The sequence below is a fragment of the Spermophilus citellus genome (assembly GCF_964194105.1).
Source record: "Spermophilus citellus genome assembly, chromosome: 1".
NCBI classification, from domain to species: domain Eukaryota; kingdom Metazoa; phylum Chordata; class Mammalia; order Rodentia; family Sciuridae; genus Spermophilus; species Spermophilus citellus.
Window position 1 is genome coordinate 93073584 of NC_138182.1, and position 26124 is coordinate 93099707.

The following is a 26124-nucleotide window of genomic DNA, read 5'->3' on the forward strand; positions in this document are numbered from 1 at the left end:
GGAAGAAAGAACCTCAGAAAATTTAAAAAAAAAATACAATCTTGAAAAATTGGCCTCACAGTGAAGATGGTAAAAAAAACCATGAACAGAATACTCAAGAATTATGAGATACCATCAAAAGACCAAATTTAATATTTATTGAGATAGAGGAATGTTCAGAGATTCAAATCAAAGGAATGCACAATCTCTTCAATTAAATAACAGCAGAAAATTTCCCAAGCATAAAAATGAATTGGAAAATCAAATACAAGAGGCCAAATGTACAAAATTACAATATATCTACACCAAGAAACATTACAATGAAAATGCCCAGCCTACAGAATAAGGATAGAATTTTAAAGGCCACAAGAGAAAAAAAAATCAAATTACATATAAGGAAGACCAATTCAGATCACAGCAGATTTTTCAACCCAGATCCTCAAAGGCAGGATATCCTGGAACAACATATTATCAGTTTTTAACTTGATTTAGTTTCTCCTTTGATTGGCTTTTTCATTAATGTAGTTCTGCCCTATGCTGGTTTTCACTTTTTTTTATTTCATCCTCATGGAATATTTTGCTGAGAATGTTCTGTAGTGCAGGCTTTCTAGTTGTGTATTATTTTAACTTTTGTTTATCATGGGCAGTTTTTATTTTATCTTCACATCTGAAGCTTAATTGTTTTGGATATAAGATTCTTGCTGACATCCATTTTCTTTTGGAGTTGGTATATGTTGTTCCAGGAGCTCCTAGCATTGAGGGTGTGGGTTGAGAAATCAAATGAGATCCAAAATAGTTTCCCCACAGGTAATCTCATAATTTTCTCTTGCAGCTATTAAAATTTTATCCTAATTCTCTATGTTAGGCATTTGTGCATTCATGTGGTTCTGTTGTAATTTTGTTCATTTGGGGATCCTGAAAGACTCTTGTATTTTACTTTCCATTTCATTTCTCAGTTTGAGGAAATTTTCTGTGTTATTTCACTGAAAAGATCATGCATTCCTTTGACTTGTATATCTGTGCCTTCTTCTATACTGATAAATCTTACATTTTGTTTTTTCATATTGTCCCATAATTTTTGGAATTTCGGTTTGTGGTTTCTTACCATCATCTCTTTGTGGTCAACTTTATTTTCAAGTGCCGCAGTCTGGCTGGACACAAAATAACTGAGCCGCCATGAGGCACTTGTAGGTTCAAAACAGGAACTTTTTTATTGCCCAAACGACCATGAACGCCACCCACAGGGTCCTTCCAGGAATACCACCAACCGGAAATCCCTCCTCCAGAACTTCTCCAACCAATGTGAACTCCCCAGGCATCCCTGCAAGAACTCCAAAGCAGCAGGTGCCAGAGGCAAACAGCAGGGGTCTAATATACAATTGAATACACAGCTTAACATAACCATCATCATCTCAATGGCTCGCTGGCATCACCTCTCAACCACTCCCTTCTGGCAAAAATGCCATGCATCAATCCAAATCGGCTGTGGCTCTCAGCATTCAAGATTATAGAATTTCTTTCTTTTTTTTTTTTTTTTTGAAATTTTTAACATTTATTTTTTAGTTTTCGGCAGACACAACATCTTTGTTTGTATGTGGTGCTGAGGATAGAACCCGGGCCAGGCGAGCGCGCTACTGCTTTAGCCATGTCTTCAGCCCGAGAGATTATAGAATTTCTGTTTGATTTCATTTCATAATCTGTCTTTATTGAAGTTATATTTTACCTCCTGAAATTTGCCTCTGATTTCACTCTTTCCATCATACTTTATGTGACAGATCAGCTTAACTACACACATTCTGAACTTCTCTGATATTTCTTCCACTGTTTCATCAATGGATTCTGTTTTTCTAGCATCTTTCATTCTCTGGGGCACTTTGTTCCCTTGTTTTTTCATGTTGTTCATGGGGCTTCTCATACTGTGGTTCTGAGGCAGCACAGTTTCTACCCTATAGACTTATATTGCCCCCTAAAGACTTCAGTATCTCACCTTTAAGAAGGAGATCAATATTAACAGCACCCAATGCAAACAATATATAGCCTTAAACTTAATAGCTCTTACTAAACGTCCACAGTTTTGTCACAATAAACAGAAATGGTGTGATCAATTGTAGTTTAACATATAAATAGTATGTTTGCAAAAGGGTTTATACCTCTTTTGCAGAGAGATTCCGTTTAGGAGACTGTGTGCATGTCATTAATAAGCTTCCTTTTTGATTCAAATCCTCCACTATTTGCTTTTCCTTGGGCTCAACCACTTTCCCAGCTGTCTCAGACATGCGTCCTGTACCTCTTGGTTCCTCAGGGTGTAGATGAGAGGGTTCAACAAGGGTGTGACCACAGTGTAGAAGAAGGTGAAAAACTTGCCATTCTTTGAAGCAAAGTTGCTCTTAGGGTCAGTGTACACCATGGCCACTGTCCCATAAAACATGAAGACCACGAGAAGGTGGGAGGAGCAGGTGGAAATGGCTTTCTTCCTTCCTTCCTCTGACTTCATGCACCTCACAGCCTGAGCTATGCAGCCATAGGAAGCCAGGATCAGCCCCACAGGGACCATGGTGAAGATGACAGCTGTGATGGTCATCTGCCACTCATTGGCAGTGGTGTCTCCACAGGCAAGGCGCATGAGGACAGGCACCTCACACAGAAAGCCATCCAGGAGGTGATGGGGACAGAAGGGCAACTGGAAGGTGGTGGAAGATTGGAACAGAGACACTATCAGACCAGACAGCCAGGCTAGGAAAACCAGCTTCCAACAGAGTGAACCGTGCATGAGGACAGTGTAGCGCAGGGGCTGGCAGACAGCAATGTAGCGGTCAAAGGCCATCTCCACCAGCAGCACGCCTTCTGTGGCTCCAACACAGAGGAACACACTCAGCTGGATGACACACCCTGTGTAGGTGATGCTCTTGTCTGTCCCCCACAGGAGGGACAACATCTGGGGCACAGAGGCTGTGGTTAAGCAGAGATCCAAGAAGGAAAGATTGCCAAGAAAGAAGTACATGGGGGTGTGGAGATGGGGGTCCATGCAGGATAGCAGGACGATGCTGGAGTTGCTGAGGATGGTCATGGTGAACAAGAGGATCACAACCCAGAAGAGCATCCTTTCCAGCTGAGGCCACTCAGAGATCCCGAGCAGGACAAAGCCGACAGGGAAGCTCTGGTTGGTCCTCCCTGTGGTTTTTGGCATCAGGGCTTGAACATAATGGTAAGCAAGATTTTGTGTATAAAATTTGGAGAAAGACTCTACTGCCATTTATTTGGAGAGGATAATTGGATGCAATGATTTTCTTATAAATGTCTGTTTAAGCCAAGGTGGTTTTGCAACACCTCTTGTAACTGTTCTGTAAAATCTGCAGCCCCTGCATTCTTAGATGAAAACCTTACATGGTCACCTTAGAATACTTACATGCTCCTTCCAGATTTTACACTTACCCATGTTTATACATGGAATTAAAAGTGGAAAAAGTTTAACTTTCATTTATCTATGTTTTCCTCCCAAAGAAGTAGATATTATTTAGCATTATTTGGTGATATTAATAGAAATGCATGGGCTATAGATTATCCCAGAACCAATAGTCCTGTGCCCCGAGTGTAGTCTTCAGTACCATTCTCTGAGTGATTGAAGCAGTACCTGGGCATAGAAGAGATACCAATGTTTAAGGAGTGTAAAGTGGGTTGGGCACCACTTCCTTGGCCTTAAGTAACGTAAATTAAAGAACCAAGCATAGCAACCCCATCACTGTTCTTACCTGATGAATGGCTACAACAACCATGGCCATAGAGGATTCTGTTCCAGAAGAAAGGGGGTGACAGGGTCCTTCCAGAAACAAGAGCTGACATTCCCAGAACTGGTGAAACTGAAATCACTGTAACTGCTGCTTGATTCTACTCTATATATGTCCATCATCGTAATCCTCAAAAACCAACTAGGAATAAAGTATAAATATCAAGAAATTACCATTCCTTAAAAATAGAGATAGACCAGGTGCAGGGACACATGCCTATAATCCCAGATCTCAGGTGAGTTCAAATCCAGCCTCGGCTAATTCTTGAGGGTTAAGCAACTCAGTGAGTCCCTGTCTCCAAATAAAAAATAAAAAAGGGCTAGGTATGTGGCTCAGTGGTTAAGTGCCCTTGGGTACAATCCCCAGTACCAAAACAGAGAGAGAGAGAGAGAAATATGAATGGGGAGAGGGGGATAGAAAGAGGGGGGGCACCAAGTGAGATGTTTATGAAATTGGTATTATTTAAACATTTTCTACTTGGCAAGGTGGAAAAGGTTTGGCAGAAGCACTGGTTAAATAAACTAACTGGGACACAGAACTTAGCACCAGAATACTGATTTTTTTTTTTGTCTTCCCAGAAATGTAGAAATCTTCCAAAGAAATCAGGAACGTGAGAGGCAGAGACATAAAACTTGTGCTAGGTGAAAGGGAATTGGAGTTGTTCATTTGGAAATTAGCCTTTGAATGTGGCCAAATAGTGTAAAATCTTATGGAACATTCTAGAAACCTATCACTGTTCTTCAGTAATTGATTCTCATGAGCCAGGTGCTTTGCTCTGATGGGTGGACATACTGCGAACAAGAGATGAAATTCTTGCTTTGGTGCAGCTCAGAAGTCCATGGAGAAAGTAAGTACATTGATGAACAAATAAATCATAAGCATCCCATTTTTTGAAACAATGCGTTCTACAAAAGCAAACAAGGCTGGCTGTCATAACTGCAGAAGGCGGTGAAGGGGGCTAGAAGCAGAGATGGCTGCTGCCATAAGGACTGGAAGCCAAGCACTGAGCAGGGCACAGCCTGAGAGCCCAGCAGGGAGGGCAAGGGGGCAGGAGCAGAGGCCCCAGGCCCGCAGCTGAACTCGCCCCTCTCCTGGGGCGCCCACCATATCCCAGGACTGACCTGCACTGTGTTGTGTTAGGAGTTCCCCCTCCTCCAGGTGCCCCATCCCCCGAGTCTCAAGTGACCACTTACTTATGCTGACTCTGGCACTGGACTCTGGCACTGGACTAGAGCTTGCAGGTTATGTGCTGGGATTTGACTTTTGAAACGACTCCAACAGGTTCTGCTTCTTCATACAAAAGGAAAAAGTAAGTTGAGGTCAGTGATATTATGTGTTTACTTTTTAAAAAATTGTATTGAATTATATTCGTAAAAGATTATATGCTTTCTTTATAAATGAATTTTGTGAAGACTATAAATAAAGATACATTAAAAGAAGCAATAAAATCAACTGTAATCCCACTGTAACTTCAATAAAATATTTACTATAGAGGTTTGATTTCTTATTTTCATAATACATTTTATTAGATGTGATGTGTAAATACACGGCACTGTTTTTCATAAAGGATGCCAGATATGGATTAGAATCCCAAGTCCAGGAGCATTACAGTTGTGCATGCAGCCTCACGTCTTTAAACACCTTCATAAGTGTCAATCCTTGAGTGTGATTCAGAGCTTCATACTACTTGACCTTAGTGCCAGACTTTGTGTAATGATTTTAATCCTATTTTGGAAGTATTTTCTATTCATGTTTTTCTTATCTAAACACTGAGAAAAATGTCTGTGTAAATAATTCCTCCATTCTTGCCAGGAGTGCATTTTTCATGAGAGCAACCCATCTCTTTCCAAACTCTATAATGACAGAGGGATGGGGGATGCCCTCCCCCTGCCCCACATGCAGGGCTGATTTTTACCTAACTCATCACACCACCAATAAATAACCTCTGTATCTCTTCTCTGTAATTCAGAACTAAGATGGTAAGGCCCTAGTGGGCATGTGATTTACATTTTCATTACAAATCTGGGAATTTAGTGGGAATTCTTCCTCACTAAAAGAAAATATTTATGATTCTATTTAAGTTTATGTAGTTTATTTTTCTAAAGAGTACATAAGTTAATAGTACTCATTCCCTGATAATAGGAATTAACCTTTGAGCTTATACATATATTTAAATATGCTTTAGCTTATTTGATATTTTAGCCTTCATGCTTAGCCTTGGGTTATTATATGAACAACACAAATCCCCAATTAAAAGCATTTAATATTGTTTACCATCCTTTCTTCTTCTATGTGATTTTTTTCTTTCTTCATTTTTATTGCTATTTCATTCATTGCCTTTTTTTATACTTTAGGTAAATTTTTACCAAGATATTTGTGTCCTTGTTTACTAATATCATTTTTTGCACCTAAAGTTTACATCAATTGGATTTTGAAATGTTGAAAATGAAATGTAAATGCAATTCCTAACTTATTAAGTGTTCAGAGTACTTCACTGAGACCCCTCTTTCTTCTCACTGAAACAATGGCCATTTTGCACTGGTATTTTCCAAAAGCCACCATTGTCCAGGTTGAGGCCTCAAACTACCTCATCTGCTGAGGGAGAATCTGCCCTGATCCTGCCTCCCTCTGGAATTGTCAGATTTGGGCTCAAAAACACCTCAGCTGTTACATCAAGTTATCTTACATAAAGAAACATGTGCATTTCAATTCTAACTAGCTATAGTTTTACTACGACTGACTGTGATTCTTACGAGCACATGTAAAGTGAAGAAATGTGTGATGGTTAATCACTAGGCTTGCTTGACAGTGATGCTTCACTAAATAATCCTCCACCTCACTTCACACCTCTAAATATGAGGTGTTTTAAGTTCACTTAAGTGGTGTGGGAAATAAAAATATGGTAAGAGATTTCTGCAACAGTAGTGAAAACAGGTGTGTGTGAGTGTGTGTGTGTGTGTGTGTGTGCTGTAGCATGAAAAGTCTACAACACAAACATGATATTCTTGAGGTTGATAATTTGTGTGTTTTTAATATATTCTGCTCCACAGTTGCACATAGCTTCAATCCCCTTGAAGTCTGAGACCTGTTATGCCTTCTGAGCCTTTTCTAGTTTTATTTATTCTATTTTCATATCTACTTTCTATCTCACAAAATCAGCAGCTTACCAGTGAGGAAGCACGTCAGCAACAGAGCTGGGCAAAGCAGTGTCCAGGCCCGGCATCACCTGCAGACCTACCTGTCTTGGGACTTGTCTCAGCCCTGAGTATCTCTGTATTTAAATACAAGGAGGGCACAGACAACAGCAGCTGGGAGGAAAAAGGGCAACAAATTTTTTTTCCATAAAGCAAGAAAGTGATTACAAGAAACTGTCTCTAGGGCATTGTTCCTCACAGTAATTAGTGGCCAGTCCCAACATGTGGCAAAGTTGAAAGAACAAAAACAAAATAAAATGAATTAAATGTTTCCCTTGTCTTCAGTGAATAAATTCCCTACTTCTTTAACTGTTATCACTTGACTGCTTAAATCCATTGCCATGAACACTGATCAATTGGTTTAGTGATTATATCTTCTAAAGGTTGCAAGAGGGCATGGTTTATTACTCATGACATCAGGTTCACTGAGTGCCTGCTGCAACCCACCCTGCAATAGCTGTGAAGACAGAACAGAGACAGGAGAAAGCCAAAAAAGGCCAAACAGCTCTGTTGCCTGTCTGACCTCAATTTCAAGTATTATTCCAAAACTAAAAACAGAGATATTGGACAATTCAAAGAAAAGTTACATCAGACAGAAACACATTTTAATATGAGGGTTGGGATGCCTAATGACAAAGTAGAAGATGAAGACAAAGAGGTTCATCCCAGACAACATAAGCAGACAGTTAAATTTATTTTTAGATATCTTTTGAAGCCATTAAAATATATTGACTTCTTGATTTGTTTTGTAGCAATTTTGCTATTACTCTGTAGAGATGATACTTGTTTTGTGTATTTATTTTGTATCCTATTACTTCTTGAATTTGTTTATTATTTCTAACAGTTTTTGGTGGAGTCTATCAATTATCCTGGGAATCATCCATCACATAGCAGGTGTGGGAGGCACAAACTCATCTCAAAAAATATTCTGAACATACACCTTGATGGCTCGGAATAAAAACATTCTTCTTTTAAGTGTAAGATACTTCAGTGTAGGAAACATCATAATCAAATGTAAAAAAGTTGAAGGAAATGTGAGAAGAAAGTCAACAACAGCATGATTGTGGGAGACCAACCTTGCATGTGACTGAGTCACTTTTTGGCTGAGTGATTGAGGCTTTTGACAGCAACCATACCAGACAGCCCCTCCCTTCTTGGGTTCCAGGGACATTCTCTTGCTACAGCCCCATTGGGTGGAGCTATGCTAACCTGTTCCTTTGTAATATAACCCCTTGCCCTGTTTAGGATAGAGTGTTCCATGGAAATGCCTTTGTGTGTCCCCTTATCTTACTGTGCCCTTGGGTGTGGCCTACCAGGTGTCAGTCAACCTGCTGACAGTGGACATCATGAAGCTAGACTCAGCCCTCTGAAACCTGACCCCTTGCCTCATTTGAATAGTTTCTTCTCAATAAAAGTGGTCAGAGCATTCTCTCTCTCTCTCTCTCTCTCTCTCTCTCTCCTTCTGAGGACCCTTAAAGTCAGAGGAGCTGTCACACAACCCCAATGAAAAAGGTATCTGTGTCTCTTGTGTGGTTATTTTGAACAGTCCAGTTAGCCCAGTTCCCCTGGAGTGACCCATGAGTGTTTTAGTCATGAACAAAACCCAGCAATTGGCATCCCTGGGTGGACAAAAAGATCTAAGTTCTTAAGCCCCCAGGGAAAAAGCCTCATATGATAGAAAATTACAATCAGAATTGATGATAAAAATAATTTTCTTTAAAGAAAAATGTAATATTAGGTGATGCTATTGTGAAATAGAACTCAAATATTATGTATGAGGTATCTAAGGAGAAATATGAAACAAAAATTGAAGCTAACATTGTAAGTCAGCAAACTTGGGGTTTCAAATAAAACAGAAAAAATAAAATTATGTCAAGAATAACTTAAATGTAGAAACTGCTGCAGATGTTTAATAATTTGAAAAAGACTACTTAAAATCTTGAGTAAAATAAGACAAAATTCAAAATATTAAAAGAGAAATAATTAATTTGGAAGTCCAAATATAAGATGAAATATAATTAATAAATTTGAAAATATAAATGAATAGAAAGAGAAATTCAAACAAAAGTATTATTCAAAATTCTAAACCACATTGCTTGCCACAGGATACACCGACAGGCCTCAGTTTGTGAGCTCACATTAGAGTTCTTTGTAGTAAACCATGCCAAACTGAATGAAATTCTTACTGAATCTTGGTTTAGATTTCATTGAGATTTGGCACATTTAGAAGATGTCTATCACTCTTTGGCTTTGGATCCTGCCAGAGGTCCTGGGGCACAAGAACAGCACCCCTAGGTGCTATGGACATACTGCCACTGGTATTCTTGAGACAGGGTCTTGCTAAGTTGTTCAGGTCCATGCTGGGTTGCACAGATTTGCCATGAAATTGTGATCCTCCTGCCTCAGCCTCACACTGAAATTACAGGCATGTGCCAACCTTGCCAGCCTTTCCCCCATTTTCAAGTGGAACAGTCTCAGGAACAAGCAGATAAAGGATGCTGTGGGGACAGTAATGCAATGAGAGTAGTTCTCAGGGAAATTATAAAGCTGCCTGTCAGAATTTGCCTAACTTTACTGTTAAGATTTATGATTAGATGAAGGTCTTCAAATCTGGGCTTTACAAGTTACACTCCCTACCCTGGTATCACTTAATTAAGACCCATGAAAGTTTTAATATAATAATTTTGTGATTTACACTATTATTTCTATTCATCCTTCACAAAATGACATTAGGTTGAACTGTAGAAAAAGAGAAAGCAGTAACATATTTAAGACTTACTCCATATATGAGACTACCTGCTGAGCTATGAAACAACGTCCACATTTTGGCAGTAATACATTTTATCCCAGGCACAAATATAAATAATAAAGACCATTCTGAGTAAAAGGTGTTTTTTTTTTTTTCTGTGTCCCTCTGCATGTGTATAAATTCAAATGTAAACTCTTGGGAGTGCAGCCAGGAGGTCTCTCAAGGACTCAGAAACTTGACACAAAAACCACTGACCATGCCTGCGGTGCATGGTGGACATGACTCTGAGCATGCTCAGGGAGGTGCATGGAGCAATGGGCTGCTGTTGGCTGCCAGGATCAGTATGGCTCCAGCCTCTGCTGAGAAAGCCCTGTTTTCACACTGTGCTTGCTGTAGATTAGAGACTTAATGCATCCCTCTAAAGAAAAAGCCCACAGGACAACTGGATTTGCTTCAGCCCTGAGCACAGGCCTCCCACCTCCACAGAGGTCATTGTGCCTAGGAGGGGCAGGCCCCCACCTCACTTGCCCCACCCTGGAGAATGTTTGATGAATGTTGTGTTCATGAGGAGTCTGCATCTGCCTCTGCCCTGAACAATGCTGCTGGCCTCTCTGAGGTCCTGAGGGATGGGAGGAAAGACAATTCCAATAGTCCAGGGACAGTCCAAGGCCAAGATGGACAGGATTCCATGGCAGGTGATAGTGCTCCTCTCCCTCCATGGCCTGCAGGGAAGTCAGCACTGTGACCCCTGGACCCCTCTGGGGCTCCAAAAAGCAGATTCCTCTTCTTCATTATTCTTAACTTTCTTTCCTGATTTCTTGATCATTCCTTCTCATAAATCTAAAAACAGAGGAGTCCTTTTTATCTTGGATCCCTCACTTGTGGAACACTGCTGATGGATTGAAGAGAAGGTGTCCATCCACATCATTCTTTCTCCATTAAACTTGTTTCTAGGCATCTGACTTAGTATTCTTTTATAATGCTTTTTGCATTTTGTACTTTCTTCCTAGACATAGGGAAGGTTATACTAGAGATGATAGTTAACCTGTGAAAGCTAGACTGATCACCAGTACACCTGAGATTGGTCTTATTTTAGAAACTACATTGTTCTGATGACCAACGCCAGGTCCTGCTCACTATGTCTCACATGAAATGTCCATAAAGGAGTGGAGGCTGCTGGCCTTGGCCCAGGGTCTGCTGAAGATCATGAATGAGACAAGGAGACAATGCTCACGGGTCATTCTGTGACAGTCCTTCATTAGGCTTCCCTCTGTGGCTCATCATTATCAGTGTTCCTTCCCTGTGCTGGGCTCTGGGCCTTAGTTTGGTCGGTACCAATACGAGTACAAAAGGTTAAAGATTCCTTTGTAACTTTTGAATTTTCAGGAATGTAGGATCACCCTTTAGCTATACAATGGTGACCAAGTCAAATACTGAATCCTGTTCCTGGACATTTTCCTTCCTTTCATTGTCTATGGGACTCAAAGTCAAATAAGGTGTATAGACATAATAAGTAATGTTGTCTCTACTGCAGATGAAGTCACTTACATTGTACTCTTTTCCTAGCCTTGGAGCCCCCTGGGACCGTGCAGTAACATGCCTGCTTATTGGGTCTTTCAATCTCACAGACCTAGTGGCTTAAACACCAAGGTGGCCATCATTCCTATGGCTATAGATACAAGGTATTTGTTCTCTCTTTTTCTGGATCAACACAGATTTATTTTCTTCCTTATTTTTCCTTTAGGACAGGTACAAGGTGGGGGATGAGTAGTTAAAGACAATATGGAAAATGGCAGCACAATGTGGGGTCAAATGCATGGAGTTCTGCATACATGGCATACGTTAAAGGCATCTGTGTGGCAAACCATCCCCCATGCTAGGCTTGTGAGCAGCAAACCTCTTAACCCATAGGCACAGACCTGGCCATGAGGCCCTGTGTTGCAGTCTCTATTCTTACTCCAAGGCCTGTTCCTCAATTGGTCACTGCAAGGACAGTTGGCCAAAAATTGTATTGGTGGTGGCATGTAATCTGCTTGGCTACTGCCTGAGTATATATACATGGTAACTGCAAATAAAATCAGACCTGCTTCCTGCTTGGTCTCTGGAGGTCTTCAATAGTCACTCCATAGCCACATTCTCCGCTACACTGTTCTGTGGACCTCCTCACTGGAGAAGAGAGCGACCACAAAGTACAAGAAAAGAAGATTACAGAATAATTGCTTTGATCAGAATATAGACTAACATTCTCAATAAAACCTAGCAAAAAAGTCCAGCAACACATCAGATGGATTATAGACCACATTCATGTGTACTTTCTCCCAGGATGCAAAGAAGCCCCTATAGAAGATCACCATCAAATCCCACATTGTGTTAAAAGAGCGAAGGGAAAAACATCTATCAGTGGACATAGATTTTTTTAAATGCTGGTGTATATATATAATGGACTCTTATCCATTGACTTAAAGAAATGAAATAGTGGTAAACGCTACAATGTGGAATAATTTTGAAAACACCAAGCAGAGTTAAGACATAAAAGCAACACGTATTGAATTATTCTAGTCAAACAAAAAGTCTAGGACATATAAATTAAAAACTGGAGATTATACACAGTGGTTTCCAGTGACTGTAATTAATGATAAGCAGATATAGCGTATGTAATATATTAGATGGTTCATTTGAAGAAATAGAAATATTTGGTAACAAGATATAGTTGGATGTTGTGCAATTTTGAAATATAGTATATAACACTGAATTGATAACCATGGACTGTTACCAATGTTAACTTTATATCATGTGGATTTCATCTCAAGGATAAGAAATGATGCTGCTGACCTGTAGATACTGTTAGAGGTTTCCCACTTACAGGTGGGTGAGTGAGAGAGAGTTGCCCACCACCCTTATTGTTAACTGATCCCTTGTAAACACCCCACACTCACACTGAGGTGAAGGAGGGCAGAGACTGTGGGGAGCCATTCTGACACGTGATTGGGTGACTCCCGTTAAGGGCCTGAGGCACTCTGGCTGTGTCGGAGTTATCCCGACCCTTTCCTGATGAGAGAGCCCATCCGTGTGGGGGTGTGCGTAACCACTGACCCTGGAGACCCAATCACTGACCCTGACCTTGGAGTACAGCCCCCCCTCAACCTTCATTGGATGGAATTCTCCCCTGAATCTCTTGTTTCCCCCAAATAAAAGGCTGATCCCCGGCGTGTTCGCTCTCTCTCTCTCCTGCTAGCCCAGAGTAATCCTCGCTGCCCTGCTGAGCGGCTGGAGGCAGGGAAACAGGGAGACCGAGCCGTCTCGGACCTAGCATTAAAATAAGGTACTGTCTGTGTGTTTTATTTTGATCTCTTCTAACTAACTGAATGCCAGAACCTCATTAATGAAACCACTGCGCAGGACGCGTGGTAGAATTGGCGCCCAACGTGGGGCATTCTGAATTAGTTAGATTGAGTGGGAGCGCGCGCTAAAAAGATAAGGAAATAGAAATAAAGAAATAAAGAGGAAATAAGGAAGATAAAGAAATAAGAGAAAGGAAGAAGTGACATTTGGGTCACAAAAGTAATAAAGAGAATAAAGAAAATAAGAAATAAGAGAAAGGAAGAAGTGACAATTGAGTCACAAAAGTACCAGGAACTATTGAAGGAAAGAGACGTTAATTTACTTAAAATGGGAAATTCTACTTCTTCGGATAAGGAAATGTATCTAACTATTTTAGACAGTATAATTAATCAGAAAGGAAAACAGATAAAGAAAACTCAGTTATTGCAATTCTTAAAGATTGTAGGTGAATATTGTCCTTGGTTTTGTGACCAAGAGTCTCCAAATTTACTTACTTGGGAGAAATTAGGAAGAAAGTTACAGAGAGTTTGTCTTTCTACTGAAATACCTGGAGGCATAGAGAATATACAGAAAACTTGGACGGCCCTAGAAATTTGTCTCTTTGAATACATGGACCAGAGTCCGTGGCCACCAGAAGAGCTTCTGAGAGGTATTCAAAGAGCCATTAGGTCTATTCAAATGGAAAATCAGCCTGAGGCTAAGTTAATTTCCTTTCCTTTGAGCCGTTTTAAAACAAAAGCGCTAGGAGCTAAAACAAAGGTTAGAAATGTGCAAGCTAGCCCGCAGACAGATTATACAGAACAGCATGATAAAGAAGAAGCATCTCTAATCTTGGAGAGCCCTCCAGAAGTGGTAACCAATCTTCCTGGAGAGGAAAATACAAAGGAAACTCCTAGCGGGGCTCAGGTTTCTTCTCAGCCACGTGAGTTAGAAACCCAAATTCCAAATGGCGATAGTACAGAGTCTGATAGCAGCTCGCAGTCTGAGGAAGAAGAATTAGACATAGAAACTCAGGACTTAGAGAGAAATTTTAATAGATTGCATTTAGCACCACCTGCCCAAGCCTTTAAAATTCAGCCGATACCTGCTAGAAGAACCAAATTTAACAGGTGTGCTGAATTAAAGATGACTTTTCTTACCCCAGTTCAGCAAGGTATTAAGAAGGCTCAAGAAATGGGGGAGGATACTACTGGTTTTCACCTCTTTCCAGTTTTTGAGCAAACTGATGAGCAAAATCAGAGAGTTAGAATTCATGCTGTAATTCCATTTAAAACTATCAAGGAATTAAAAAATGCATGTGAAACGTACGGCCCAAATTCGCCTTTTGTTCAGAGTCTGATAGAAAATATCTGCTCACAACCCCTTCCTCCTAGTGACTGGGTTTTTTTAGCCAGATCTTGTTTGAGCGGGGGAAATTACTTACTTTGGAAAACTTACTGGACTGATTTTTGTAATGAACAGGCAGAAAGAAACAGAAGACAGGGCATAGAAACGCCAGTAGCGATGTTTTTAGGGACTGAAGATTTTGCTGATTTAGAAAGACAGTTAAATTATGATTTTGTAGTGTACAATCAAATAACTGATTGTGCAAAACGTGCCTGGAGGCAAATTGTCCCCAAGGACCAGTCCAATTTAGTTCTTACCAAAATCAGACAAGGTGCCAGTGAGACTTATTCAGATTTCGTAGCCCGACTATATCAGGCTGCGAACAGGTCCATCGGAGACCCAGGAGCTAGCGAATTTATTGTTAGACAATTGGCTTTTGAGAACGCAAACAAAATTTGCCAAGATGTTCTCCGCCCCCATCGTAAGAAAGGAACAATTTCTGAGTATATTCGCTTGTGTTCTGACTTAGATTCCACTCAGTTGCAAACGGTAGCCTTAGCAACAGTATTAAAGGAAACTTTGGGGCCACAAAATTCAGTTCAGAAGTCCCGCAGCAAGTGTTACGTTTGCGGAAAACCCGGTCATTTCGCCTACGAATGTCGCCAACGCAAATTTAGGTTTAGGGCTCCATCTACTGGCGATAATAGATATTGCAGGACTCGGCGCCACGTGGTTGATTCGGGTGGCGCGGATGAGCCCGCCTTCTCGCCACAAGTATTTCCTCCTAGCGAGGGGACAAAAAACTTCCGTTCGGCCCCTCCCCGGGCCCAGAAACAATATGGGGAGACGTCGCACAGTGTGACGTCACTAGCGGCGCCGACCAGGACAGTCCGCGATTTTTACCGGAGCAGAGACATGGATCACAGACAGTTTTCTTAGGACCTTCAGAGACAGTTGAATTAGATCCTGAAACGGGACCAACACAAATCCCTACTGGGATTTTCGGGCCACTTCCTGAAAATACTGTAGGTTTAATTTTGGGGCGTAATAATTTAAAGGGAGCTATTGAAGTAATACCTGGTGTGATAGATTCAGAATTTAAAGGGCAATTATATGTTACTGTAAGATCCAATTATGCCCTAAGACTCACCCCAAAGGATATTTTTGCTCAATTAATATTATTGCCTTGTGTCTCAGAAAGGCACCTGCCGGCAGATTCAGTTTCTAAACCGCCGGACAGAGTATATTGGTTCCAGTTAGTGCGACAAGAACGCCCTTTATTAAAACTTAGAATTAATAATAAAAATTTCCTAGGAATAATTGACACAGGGGCTGATAGTTCAATATTGTCCAGCCGATTTTGGCCCAGGACATGGCCTCTACATACAGCCTCAGCTAATCTAGAAGGAATAAAAAAAATTTCACAGCCTGCTCAAAGTGCCAACTATCTCCGTTGGGAAGATTCTGATGGGAACAGTGGAATATTTAAGCCTTATGTGTTAGAGTCTTTACCAGCTAATCTATGGGGAAGAGATATACTAGCCAAAATGGGACTGCTACTAGTCACCCCAAATTCTATAAGGTCAGTTAAAGAAATTAATCAGAGGTATTTTCCTGGAGATGATAGGAAAAACTTTCAGAAAAAATATCTGTTTACAAGCCAGTCTCCACGACAAGAATTAGTAAATACTTCAGGTCAAAATTTTTATTAGGGACACTGAGTACTTCCCCGATCCTTAAAACAGCTAAAAAAAATTACGTGGCTCACAGAAGAGCCTATTTGGATTTCTCAGTGGCCCATCTCAGGGGAAAAACTTAAAATAATTCATAGATTAGTTGAAGAACAACTTCAAACTGGTCATATTGAACCAACACTTAGCCCTTGGAATACACCTATTTTTGTTATTAAAAAAAAGTCAGGAAATTGGAGATTATTACAGGATTTAAGGGCAATAAACCAGGCAATTCGGCCTATGGGATCATTACAGCCAGGACTTCCCTCCCCCACAGCCATTCCTTTAGATTACAGCTTGATGGTAATAGATTTAAAAGACTGTTTTTTCTCTATAAGGTTACATCCTGAAGATTGTGAAAAATTTGCTTTCACTGTCCCAGCAGTTAATTTTAAGGAACCTGTTAAAAGATACTGCTGGAAAGTCCTTCCTCAGGGAATGCGTAATAGCCCTACCCTGTGTCAAAAATATGTTGATCAGGCAATAGATCCCATTAGAAATAGCTTCCCTGATGCATACATTATTCATTTTATGGATGATATATTATTGGCCCATGCTAATTCAGAAGTACTTTCAGAAATTTTTACTCAGAGACCTCACTTACAACTATGGGTTTAAGTGTAGCTCCTCAAAAAATTCAAAAGGTATCTCCTTTTCAATATCTAGGTCAGATAATTCAAGGGAGTACAATCCGTCCTCAAAATCTTCAGATAAGAGTTAAGGAGTTACGTACCCTTAATGATTTTCAAAAACTATTAGGAGATATTAACTGGCTAAGACCATCCTTAAAGTTAACTACTTCTGAGTTAAGTCCTTTATTTCAGATATTACAAGGAAATCCTTCTCCAACCTCTCCACGTCAACTAACTTTGGAGGCCAAAGCAGCCTTAAGGAAAGTGGAAATTGCAATTAAAAATGCACAGCTTACTAGAATAGATCCTAAAGAAATACTGTATTTATTAATATTTCCAACTGAACATACCCCAACAGGAGCCATATGGCAAAAATTAGGAGTTATTGAATGGATTTACTTATCTCATTCCCCTCAAAAGACATTAACTCCCTTTCATGATTCTACAGCTCAATTAGTGATTAAGGGTAGAACTAGGATTTTACAATTAATTGGATCTGAGCCTGATATCATAATTATTCCATTTTCTGTTCAACAGACTAATTGGCTTTTCCAAACTTCTAGTTCATGGCAGATAGCTTTTGCAGATTTCCCTGGCCAGATAGATAGCCATTATCCTCGTGATAAGATTGTACAATTTGCATCATTAACATCACTTATTTTTCCAAAGATTGTACTTTCCCATCCAATAGAGGGAGCTTTATCGGTGTTCACAGATGGTTCCAGCTCTGGTAAGGCAGGTTTCTTCAGCCGTGTTCATACAGAGGTAATACAAACTTCTTATACTTCAGCTCAAAGGGCAGAACTTCAAGCCCTGATTTTAGCCTTAGATTATTTTTCAAATGAGCCTATTAATATCTATTCTGACAGCTTATATGCAGTCAGAGTTACCAAAAATATTGAAACCTCAGTTATTGGGTTTACTTCATCACAGGAGTTATTTGAATTATTTCATAATTTACAAAAGACAGTGCTAATGAGGAAGTACCCATATTTTATTGGACATATCCGAGCACATTCTAGCCTCCCTGGACCTTTGGTTGCAGGTAATGATAATATTGATAAATTAGTAGCTTTTTGTCAACAGATGTCTTCATATGACTGTGCCCTAGCTTCCCATTCCTTGCATCATCAAAATGCTTCTAGCTTACGTAAAAAATTTAGTATTACCAGAGAACAGGCTCGTCAGATTGTAAGCCAATGCCCTAAGTGTGTTATTTACACTCCATCTCTGCCATCAGGGGTAAATCCCCGTGGTTTAAAACCAAATCAAATATGGCAAATGGATGTAACTCATATTCCTCAATTTGGTAAGCAATGTTATGTGCATGTCATAGTGGACACTTATTCTAGATTTATTTTTGCCACAGCACGTACTAAGGAAAATACTCAACATGTAATTTCTCATTGCTTAGCAGCTTTTTCTGTTTTAGGGTGTCCTATGCAGATTAAAACAGATAATGCTCCAGCTTATGTAAGCTCTGCTTTTCAACAATTTTGCCAAGAGTTTCAAATTAATCATAAAACAGGAATTCCTTATAACCCCCAAGGTCAAGCCATTGTAGAACGAGCTCATTTATCTATTAAACTTCAATTACAAAAATTAAAAAGGGGGAATAAGATAATGACTCCCCAGAATAGCCTTAATCATGCCTTATTTGTTTTAAATTTTTTAAACTGTGACACAGAAGGTCACACTGCTGCTGAGAGACAAATGTCTCCCTCAGTGACAGGCCCTTTAGGCAGAGTTCTGTGGAAAGATTTACAGACTGGTCAGTGGAAGGGCCCAGATCCGTTAATATCATGGGGCCGAGGGCATGCTTGTATTTTTCCAGAAGGTGCTTTTCGTCCTATCTGGGTGCCTGAACGTGCTATCAGACATGGAGGAGATAGAACCCAGACTCAAGCGACTGAGGATAGACACGGAGGAGCCACAACCCAGAAGGAGGAGATATCGGAAAAAGATGAAGAAAGACCAGATTGAACCAGCCGAGAAGCTGATTTCGTGGAAAGATGTGAAGAAATTGACAACCCAGGCTTCCCAAATACTTCGACGCCTAGGAAAGAACAGGACACCAGTCTTGATGGTAGCGACAGTAATTGCCCTACTGGGCTGTCAGGTAAAAGGGAATCAAGTAGACACTTATTGGACTTATTTCCCAGATCCACCCCTGGTACACCCAGCTGTGTGGACTGGAGAATCTATTCCAGTATTTACTAATGACTCATTCATGATGGGAGGATTTACAGATGCTCATATTACTCCCAATCATGTGACTAGATTTAATTATTCTGGCTACAGTGCCCAATTACCTTTATGTTGGTCACGTGATAAACATGCTGGCTGTCTGAAAGTATCATTTGAAGAAAAGACAGCGATTGGTAAACCTAGACTGACAAATAATTCTATTTATGGAGACTTAAAACCTAATACTAGATCAATAATTAAGATGGGACTTTCCCATAACAAGCCAGTCATTTCTGCAAAACCTCCACCGGTACCCCACTGTCCAAATAGTTCTACAATTGAAATTGGCACCTTTCCAAAATGGATGGATTGTGTAAATACCTTTCCTGTACAACATAAGGTGTCTAAAGCTAGTGGGTATATTTTAGATTGGTCTCCAAAAATTGATAAGAGACTATTACGAAGAAATTCTGCTATGACACCTACAGGATTTGTTAGTAATATTTTGACTTATAGTGAAGGAGGCATTCAAAGAGATATTTGGCGTTTAATTGCTGCCTCAGAATATTTACATTTTTCAGACAAACCTTTACCAAAATTTGTTGGCAAGAACTGTAAAGAGGGATCTTGCTATGGCCTAAGAGCCTGTGTCCAATCTCCTTATGTTTTAATTATTGGAAATGTAAAAGTTAGATGGATAGATGATAGATATTTTGTTACTTGTAATAAGTGCAACCTAACCAATTGTATTTCTAGGTATAATGGAGGAAAAGGAGTGCTGATACTTCATCAGCCCTCTTTTGTTTTATTACCTGCTAATATTTCAGAGCCATGGTATGCTGATGCTGGTTTACAAGTTTTACAGCAAATTCATGCCCAGCTAACAAGACCTAAACGTGCTATTGGAGTCATAATTGTTGGTGTCTTAGCACTGGTCTCATTTATTGCCTCAACCGTCTCTGCATCTCTGACATTGTCTCAGAATATTCAGCATGCAAAATTTCTTAATAATTTAGCTCAAAATACTTCCAAGGCTCTGCGTAATCAAGTAAATATTGATGAAAGGATTGAGACTAAATTAAACGCCTTAGAGGCGACTGTTATTAACATTGGTAATGAACTTTCAGCCTTAAAATTTAAGGAAAGGCTTAAATGCCATGCTAATTATAAGTATGTATGTGTTACAGCTGCCAAGTACAATGCTTCTCTCTGGGATTGGGAGAAGGTTAAAACCCATTTATTAGGTATTTGGCAAAATAGTAATAATAGCTTGGATATTCTGGAACTTCATCACCATATCCAAGACATTCAAAATAATAGAGCTGATTTTTCAGATCCTTCTTCTTTGGCTAACCAAATATTGAAGGAGTTAAATGGATTCAACCCTAGAAATATTCTTAAACACTCCGCTTGGTACATTATTGGATTATTCTCTTTGCTGTTAATTCTCTTTTGTATTGTAACTATAGGATGGCGAGTCCTCCAATCAAGAATCCGGGGACTCCAGAGAGTGAACCGCCGCCTCATTGTTAAGAATAAAAAGGGGGAATATGTGGGGAGCCATTCTGACACGTGATTGGGTGACTCCCGTTAAGGGCCTGAGGCACTCTGGCTGTGTCGGAGTTATCCCGACCCTTTCCTGATGAGAGAGCCCATCCGTGTGGGGGTGTGCGTAACCACTGACCCTGGAGACCCAATCACTGACCCTGACCTTGGAGTACAGCCCCCCCTCAACCTTCATTGGATGGAATTCTCCCCTGAATCTCTTGTTTCCCCCAAATAAAAGGCTGATCCCCGGCGTGTTCGCTCTCTCTCTCTCCTGCTAGCCCAGAGTAATCCTCGCTGCCCTGCTGAGCGGCTGGAGGCAGGGAAACAGGGAGACCGAGCCGTCTCGGACCTAGCATTAAAATAAGGTACTGTCTGTGTGTTTTATTTTGATCTCTTCTAACTAACTGAATGCCAGAACCTCATTAATGAAACCACTGCGCAGGACGCGTGGTAGAAGAGACTAAAACGCAAAGTGAGCACCATCATTCTCTCCTCAGTGTTACTTGATTTCCAATAATGACTTAGGGCGATGCTCAGCAGAGGAGTTCCACTGTGATATCCACTGCCCACCCTGGCACATGGCCAGGTCCTCTCTCTTGGGCTCTGGAGGTGCTACTGCCTGTTAATGTGCTCAGGCCTCCTGCTGTCTCAGCAGGCTGAGCTCTGGGCTCCCAGGGGCCCTGCTCCCACTGGCCAGGCACCAGGTTCACATAAAGCAGAGATGACTGAGCTCCCCAAATCCCACATGGTACAGAGCTAGCTGGACTGACCCATCTGGCTGCAGACACAGTGGATGGGAGATTCCAAGGAGAGACAGAGTTCTGCTCCCAGGCTGAAAACGGGTGAAACTCAGAAGTGAGTACTTGGCAATTAGAGTTCAAACTCATCTGAGCCTCATTTTGATGCTGCTCAGCAAATTTCCATCTCATTCATATTTCTCCCAGGAAATGCTTGGTCAATTTTGCAAGAATAACAGGCAAGAGAAGTCTCATAAACAGTGTAGTATTTGCTGTATTTTCTACTGCTATATCTATAGAATATAGAATATAAACCGTCCCCACTTACAGAGGGAAGCACTTGGAGCAGTCTCTCTACATACTTCTGGCATTAAACATTTGCTAACATTTCCTTGTACTTATTTTTTGAACCCTCAAAATATCTGATCTTGTTTTTTTCTTTTTTTTTAAATTTCCCCAACTTTTGTGTTTTCCAAGGGAATTTCAATAAGAATTTTTCACCCATTAAAAGAGAATGTAGTTCTGAACACTCTAAAAATATGGAGGTCAAACTACAAAAATTAAAGCCTATTTCTTATTTCTCAAAATCTAGGTTCATAAAGTAATAATATTTTCGAGATCTTCAGAATACTCTGAGTACCTATGAAAGTTAGGTGGTGATTCATATATTTACTATATCACATCCATAGTCCGAAGTTTTCTAGGAGACTCACCCATGAGAAAATTAAGTTAAATTTAGAGAAGTTTTCAAGTTGTAGTTAAACCACATAAGCAAAGAAGAACATCAAATAAGTTGATATAATGCAAAATACTTACTAGAGAAATTACTAAATTCTGTTGCAAAAACAAAAACAGTAAATGGTTTAGTATAAAAAAAAGTGAAACAAAGAAAATGTCTCAAGTGGTTCTATGTCAGCTTCCAAATCCTAACAGATAGTTGATTTTCCAACTAATATTTGTCACAAATGCCTGGGATTGGTCAGCAACCACCCATCGAGTGCCCAGAAGTCAGTATAGAAGTGGGAGAAGCTGCTAGGATTTTAACATGGAATTATCACATCACCCATCACATTCTCAATTTGTCAAATATATTTACACCTTAGATATTGTGTTATTATATTTGTCCTCTAATGGTAATCAATTTATTTTAAAATACCAATATTTTTTTCTTTTCAAATTCTCAAGGTCTGAAATACCTGTCACCATATTTTTTTCCTTAGTAATATTTGTTGGGCGAGTGGTGCTTTAAAGACATCTCGATTTGCAAGTGCACTTGACCTCACACCACCCTGCACTGTGTGTGCTACAGGAGTGCAGAAGGGGCACAGCCTGCTTGGGAGCTCTTCACCTGTAAATCAGGGGCATAAAGAAAGCCAGTCTAAGTGAGTGGTCTGAACAATGCCACTAGGTGCTAGGTTATTAACCATTGCACAGGAAGTCATGCACTGCTACTGAAAGGTAAAATGATGGATAATACAAGATCCCAAATCAAGGAATTTGTACCAGTGACTTGGAGTGATGAATATATATTGATTGGCTGAAAAGTGGTGTACCACGTTGATTATTAACACTCAACAAAATTGGAAGAAAAATTAGAGATTATGAAGCTTTCAGAGGAAAGATTCCAGTGGAGTCTCCTTTAAAGCCCAATACCTACTAAAGGGAAAAGGAAATTCATACATCACAGTACAAAGTCAGCAGTGAACAAGATGGTCCCTCAGGCTGAATGTCAGGTGTGTGTCAGGAGGAACAGATTGCAGGTAGACTGATCCCTTGAACTTCACACTCAAAACAAATTAACAGAAACCTACCTGAGTCTGGCCACCCACCTATTGCCCTGGAAGACACACAGACTTCCAGAGGAGCTCAGGCAGGATGAGAAGGAAGGACTTTTTTCTAAGAGTGTGTGTGGTTAACCTGACAACGTGCTGAGGAGGACCCCGGTTTGCAGAGGGCTGAGGAGATGAAGATGCAGGTGACTCAGGAGTGAACTGGTGTGAACTGCTGCAAAAGTGTTGAAACTATGAGCCAAACCTTCCTTTTAGGGTTTACAGCCAGTTTCAGTTTGTGGGATTGTGACATGGATAAGAAATCAATATAATAGAAGGTGTCACCAAGACTAAGGCAAATTATGTGTTGGACAAAAGAAGCTTCAACTTCATGGTGCTGAACATGAAATAAGAATAGAATAAGGTAAAAGTAGAAGTTTAAATCAATGCCAGCTGGGCTGGAGCCTAGAAGTTGAAAAGTCCTTATGCTGCTCAGTTGGAGAGGAAAGAGCCTCAGTGGGGGCTGGGACTGGTCTGGCTGAGGTCCTGTGGCCATAAGACAGCATCATGCTTGTCCTGGGGAGCATCAGTGAGAGTGGGAGACTGCAGGCAAGTCCAAGTGCAGTCAGGTCACCTCAGTTTTCACAACACTGGACCTGTGAGCCTGGGTGGGAAAGTGAATTCTTGAGACGCTTTCCAAATGAGCCCAATTTTTTCGTGTTCATGAAGATATATTCTCCACCATTATAAATAGTTTCCTATATATTAAAAAAGTAGAAAGTAATTATTATTTGCATTATTAAGTTTGAATACAATGGCACAATAATGTGGAAATTATATTCATGGAATAAATTAAAGGTAAATAAATCTGAGAATATTAAAGAATGCACTGTCAGACAGGTGGTCATGCAGGAGAAAAGGGGAAAACCCCTGGAAATGCTCCACATGGGTGTCTCATTAGGTCAGGGAGGTCTGATGGGGAGCTGAGGACAATTCCTGCAGGTCACACCCAGACCCTGGGCTTCAGACCTCCACACCTGCCCTAGGAGGTGCACTCTGCTCAAAAATGAGTAAACATATCAGAAAACCAACAGTGACCTTCCTCTCCAGGGAAAGCAACTGCCAAATGCAAAAAAAAATACTTTGAACAAGAATATGTAATTTCATTTTTTTCAAATAATTGTTATTGTCAATGGATGTTTTTTAACACATGCTTGACAAGTGCTCTATGACTGAGTAACAACCCCAGCCCCCAGCAATTGTATTCAACATGTTCTTTTTTTTTCCTTCCTCTCTCTTCTCTCTTTATGTTTCCAGACAACCAGAATTTCCAGCAAATGGCCAATGCCACCATGGTAACTGAGTTTCTCCTCCTGAGCTCTCCTGATGGCTGGGATCTGAGTTTCCTCTATTTCACAGTATTCCCAATGACCTACCTGGGCACCTTGTTAGGGAACCTTCTCATTGTCACTGTCACCACTGCTGACAAGCACCTGCACACACCCATGTACTTCTTCCTCAGGAACCTGTCCATCTTGGACATGTGCTTCATTTCTGTCACTGTCCCCAATGCCTGTGTCAACTCTCTCACTGGCAATAGGGCCATTTCAGTGGCTGGCTGTGCAACACAGATCTTCTTGGTCATTTTCTGTGCATGTGTTGAATTTCTGTTTCTCACCATCATGGCCTGGGACCGCTATGTGGCCATTTGCCAGCCCCTCCAGTACCCCCTCATCATGACCCCTCAGATTTGTGTCCGCATGACCTTGGCTTCCCTGCTCAGTGGTCTGCTGTATGCAGGTGTGCACACTGGGAACACATTCCGTCTGTCCTTCTGCCAGTCAAACGTGGTCCACCAGTTCTTCTTTGATGTCCCCTCTCTGTTGAGGCTCTCCTGCTCTGACACCACCAGCAACATGGTCCTCCTTCTTGTCTCTGCTGTGGCAGTTGGTGGGGGATCCTTTGGTATAATAATCATGTCATATTTTCGCATATTTTCTACTGTGCTGAAATTTCCCACCAGAGCCCCAGGGAAGGCCTTCTCCACCTGCACCCCTCACATCCTCGTGTTTTCCCTATTCCTCAGTTCAGGCTCAGGTGTGTACATGAGGTCCTCAGCAACCTCTGACACACTCCAGGACATGGTTCTCTCTGCCTTCTATACAATGGTTCCTCCCTTCCTGAATCCTCTCATCTACAGTCTGAGGAACAAACAGGTAAAGGACGCTGTGGGGAGAGTAATGGGAACACAGTTGTTCTCAGGGAAATGATAAAGATGTGTTATCATAATATCACTGAGTGGAGTTCAATGAGATTAAGGGATCTTCCTAGGTGGGCTTTACAGGTTACACTGCCTATCCTAAAGCCACCTTATTATAAGCTAGGTTATTTCATAAATTCATTTTTTATGATTTAACATATCATTTCCATGGATCCTTCATGAAATGTGTAATTTTATTAATGCATTTAAAATATAAATATAATTCACTGTGTTTTCTGAAATCATTTGTAAATATATACATTAAAGTTTCATTATATATAAACAGTACCTGTTTCAGTTGCTGTCACAGAGGAAAGCTTTACAAATAAAACATGGAGGTAACACATAGTCAAATAGCCTGCTCTTGCAGAGAGAAATGGAAAGCATATTTTAAGCACTGTGATACATAATTATGTCAGTTTAATATGAAAATATACGAATGTCAAATCCTAAAGAACATTTTACCAAATACTTAGAGATAATCACAATAATATTTCTATCCATCTGGAATATGAAAAAGGAAGACACTCTTTGTCCGTGAAGTAAACAGAGAGTGCTGGTTACCACCCCCTTTGCCCCACAGTCAAATATGTCCTCTGGGGAAGAGCACCTGCCTTCCTCAGGCACATCGGCTGCCAGGATTTTAGTATGTCCACAGTGACCCAGTGTCAGGGAGCTAATTTGGGGGTTGAGTTGAGGTCAGCCTTCTGATTGTTCCTCCCCCAGGGTTTACTCTGTAATGTCTATGGTGATGTGTCATGCCTGATAATGACCAAAGACAGAATGTTTAAGTGTTTGACCTAGAGTGTGTCTTCTGTGGACTCCAAAATTCCCCCCATTTTCCTGAAATTTGGAAAGACAAGTTGCTATTGTCTTGTGGCCA

General features: G+C 40.6%; 2 protein-coding genes across 2 annotated transcripts; one reads left to right on the top strand and one right to left on the bottom strand.

The window, feature by feature from the left end:
* Positions 1 to 2206: 2206 nt before the first annotated feature.
* Positions 2207 to 3193, bottom strand: LOC308644640 (olfactory receptor 2H1-like; the record flags this gene model as incomplete). Its single annotated transcript, XM_081286048.1, has 1 exon — positions 2207 to 3193. Exon 1 carries the CDS (start codon positions 3164 to 3166, stop codon positions 2207 to 2209), a length of 960 nt encoding a protein of 319 aa, XP_081142174.1. The 5' UTR covers positions 3167 to 3193.
* Positions 3194 to 24318: 21125 nt separating this feature from the next.
* On the top strand, positions 24319 to 25251 carry LOC308644682 (olfactory receptor 14C36-like; the record flags this gene model as incomplete). The annotated part of the gene is made up of 1 exon (XM_081286195.1): positions 24319 to 25251. The coding sequence occupies one exon, from the start codon at positions 24319 to 24321 to the stop codon at positions 25249 to 25251; it is 933 nt and encodes a 310-aa protein (XP_081142321.1).
* Positions 25252 to 26124: the final 873 nt, after the last annotated feature.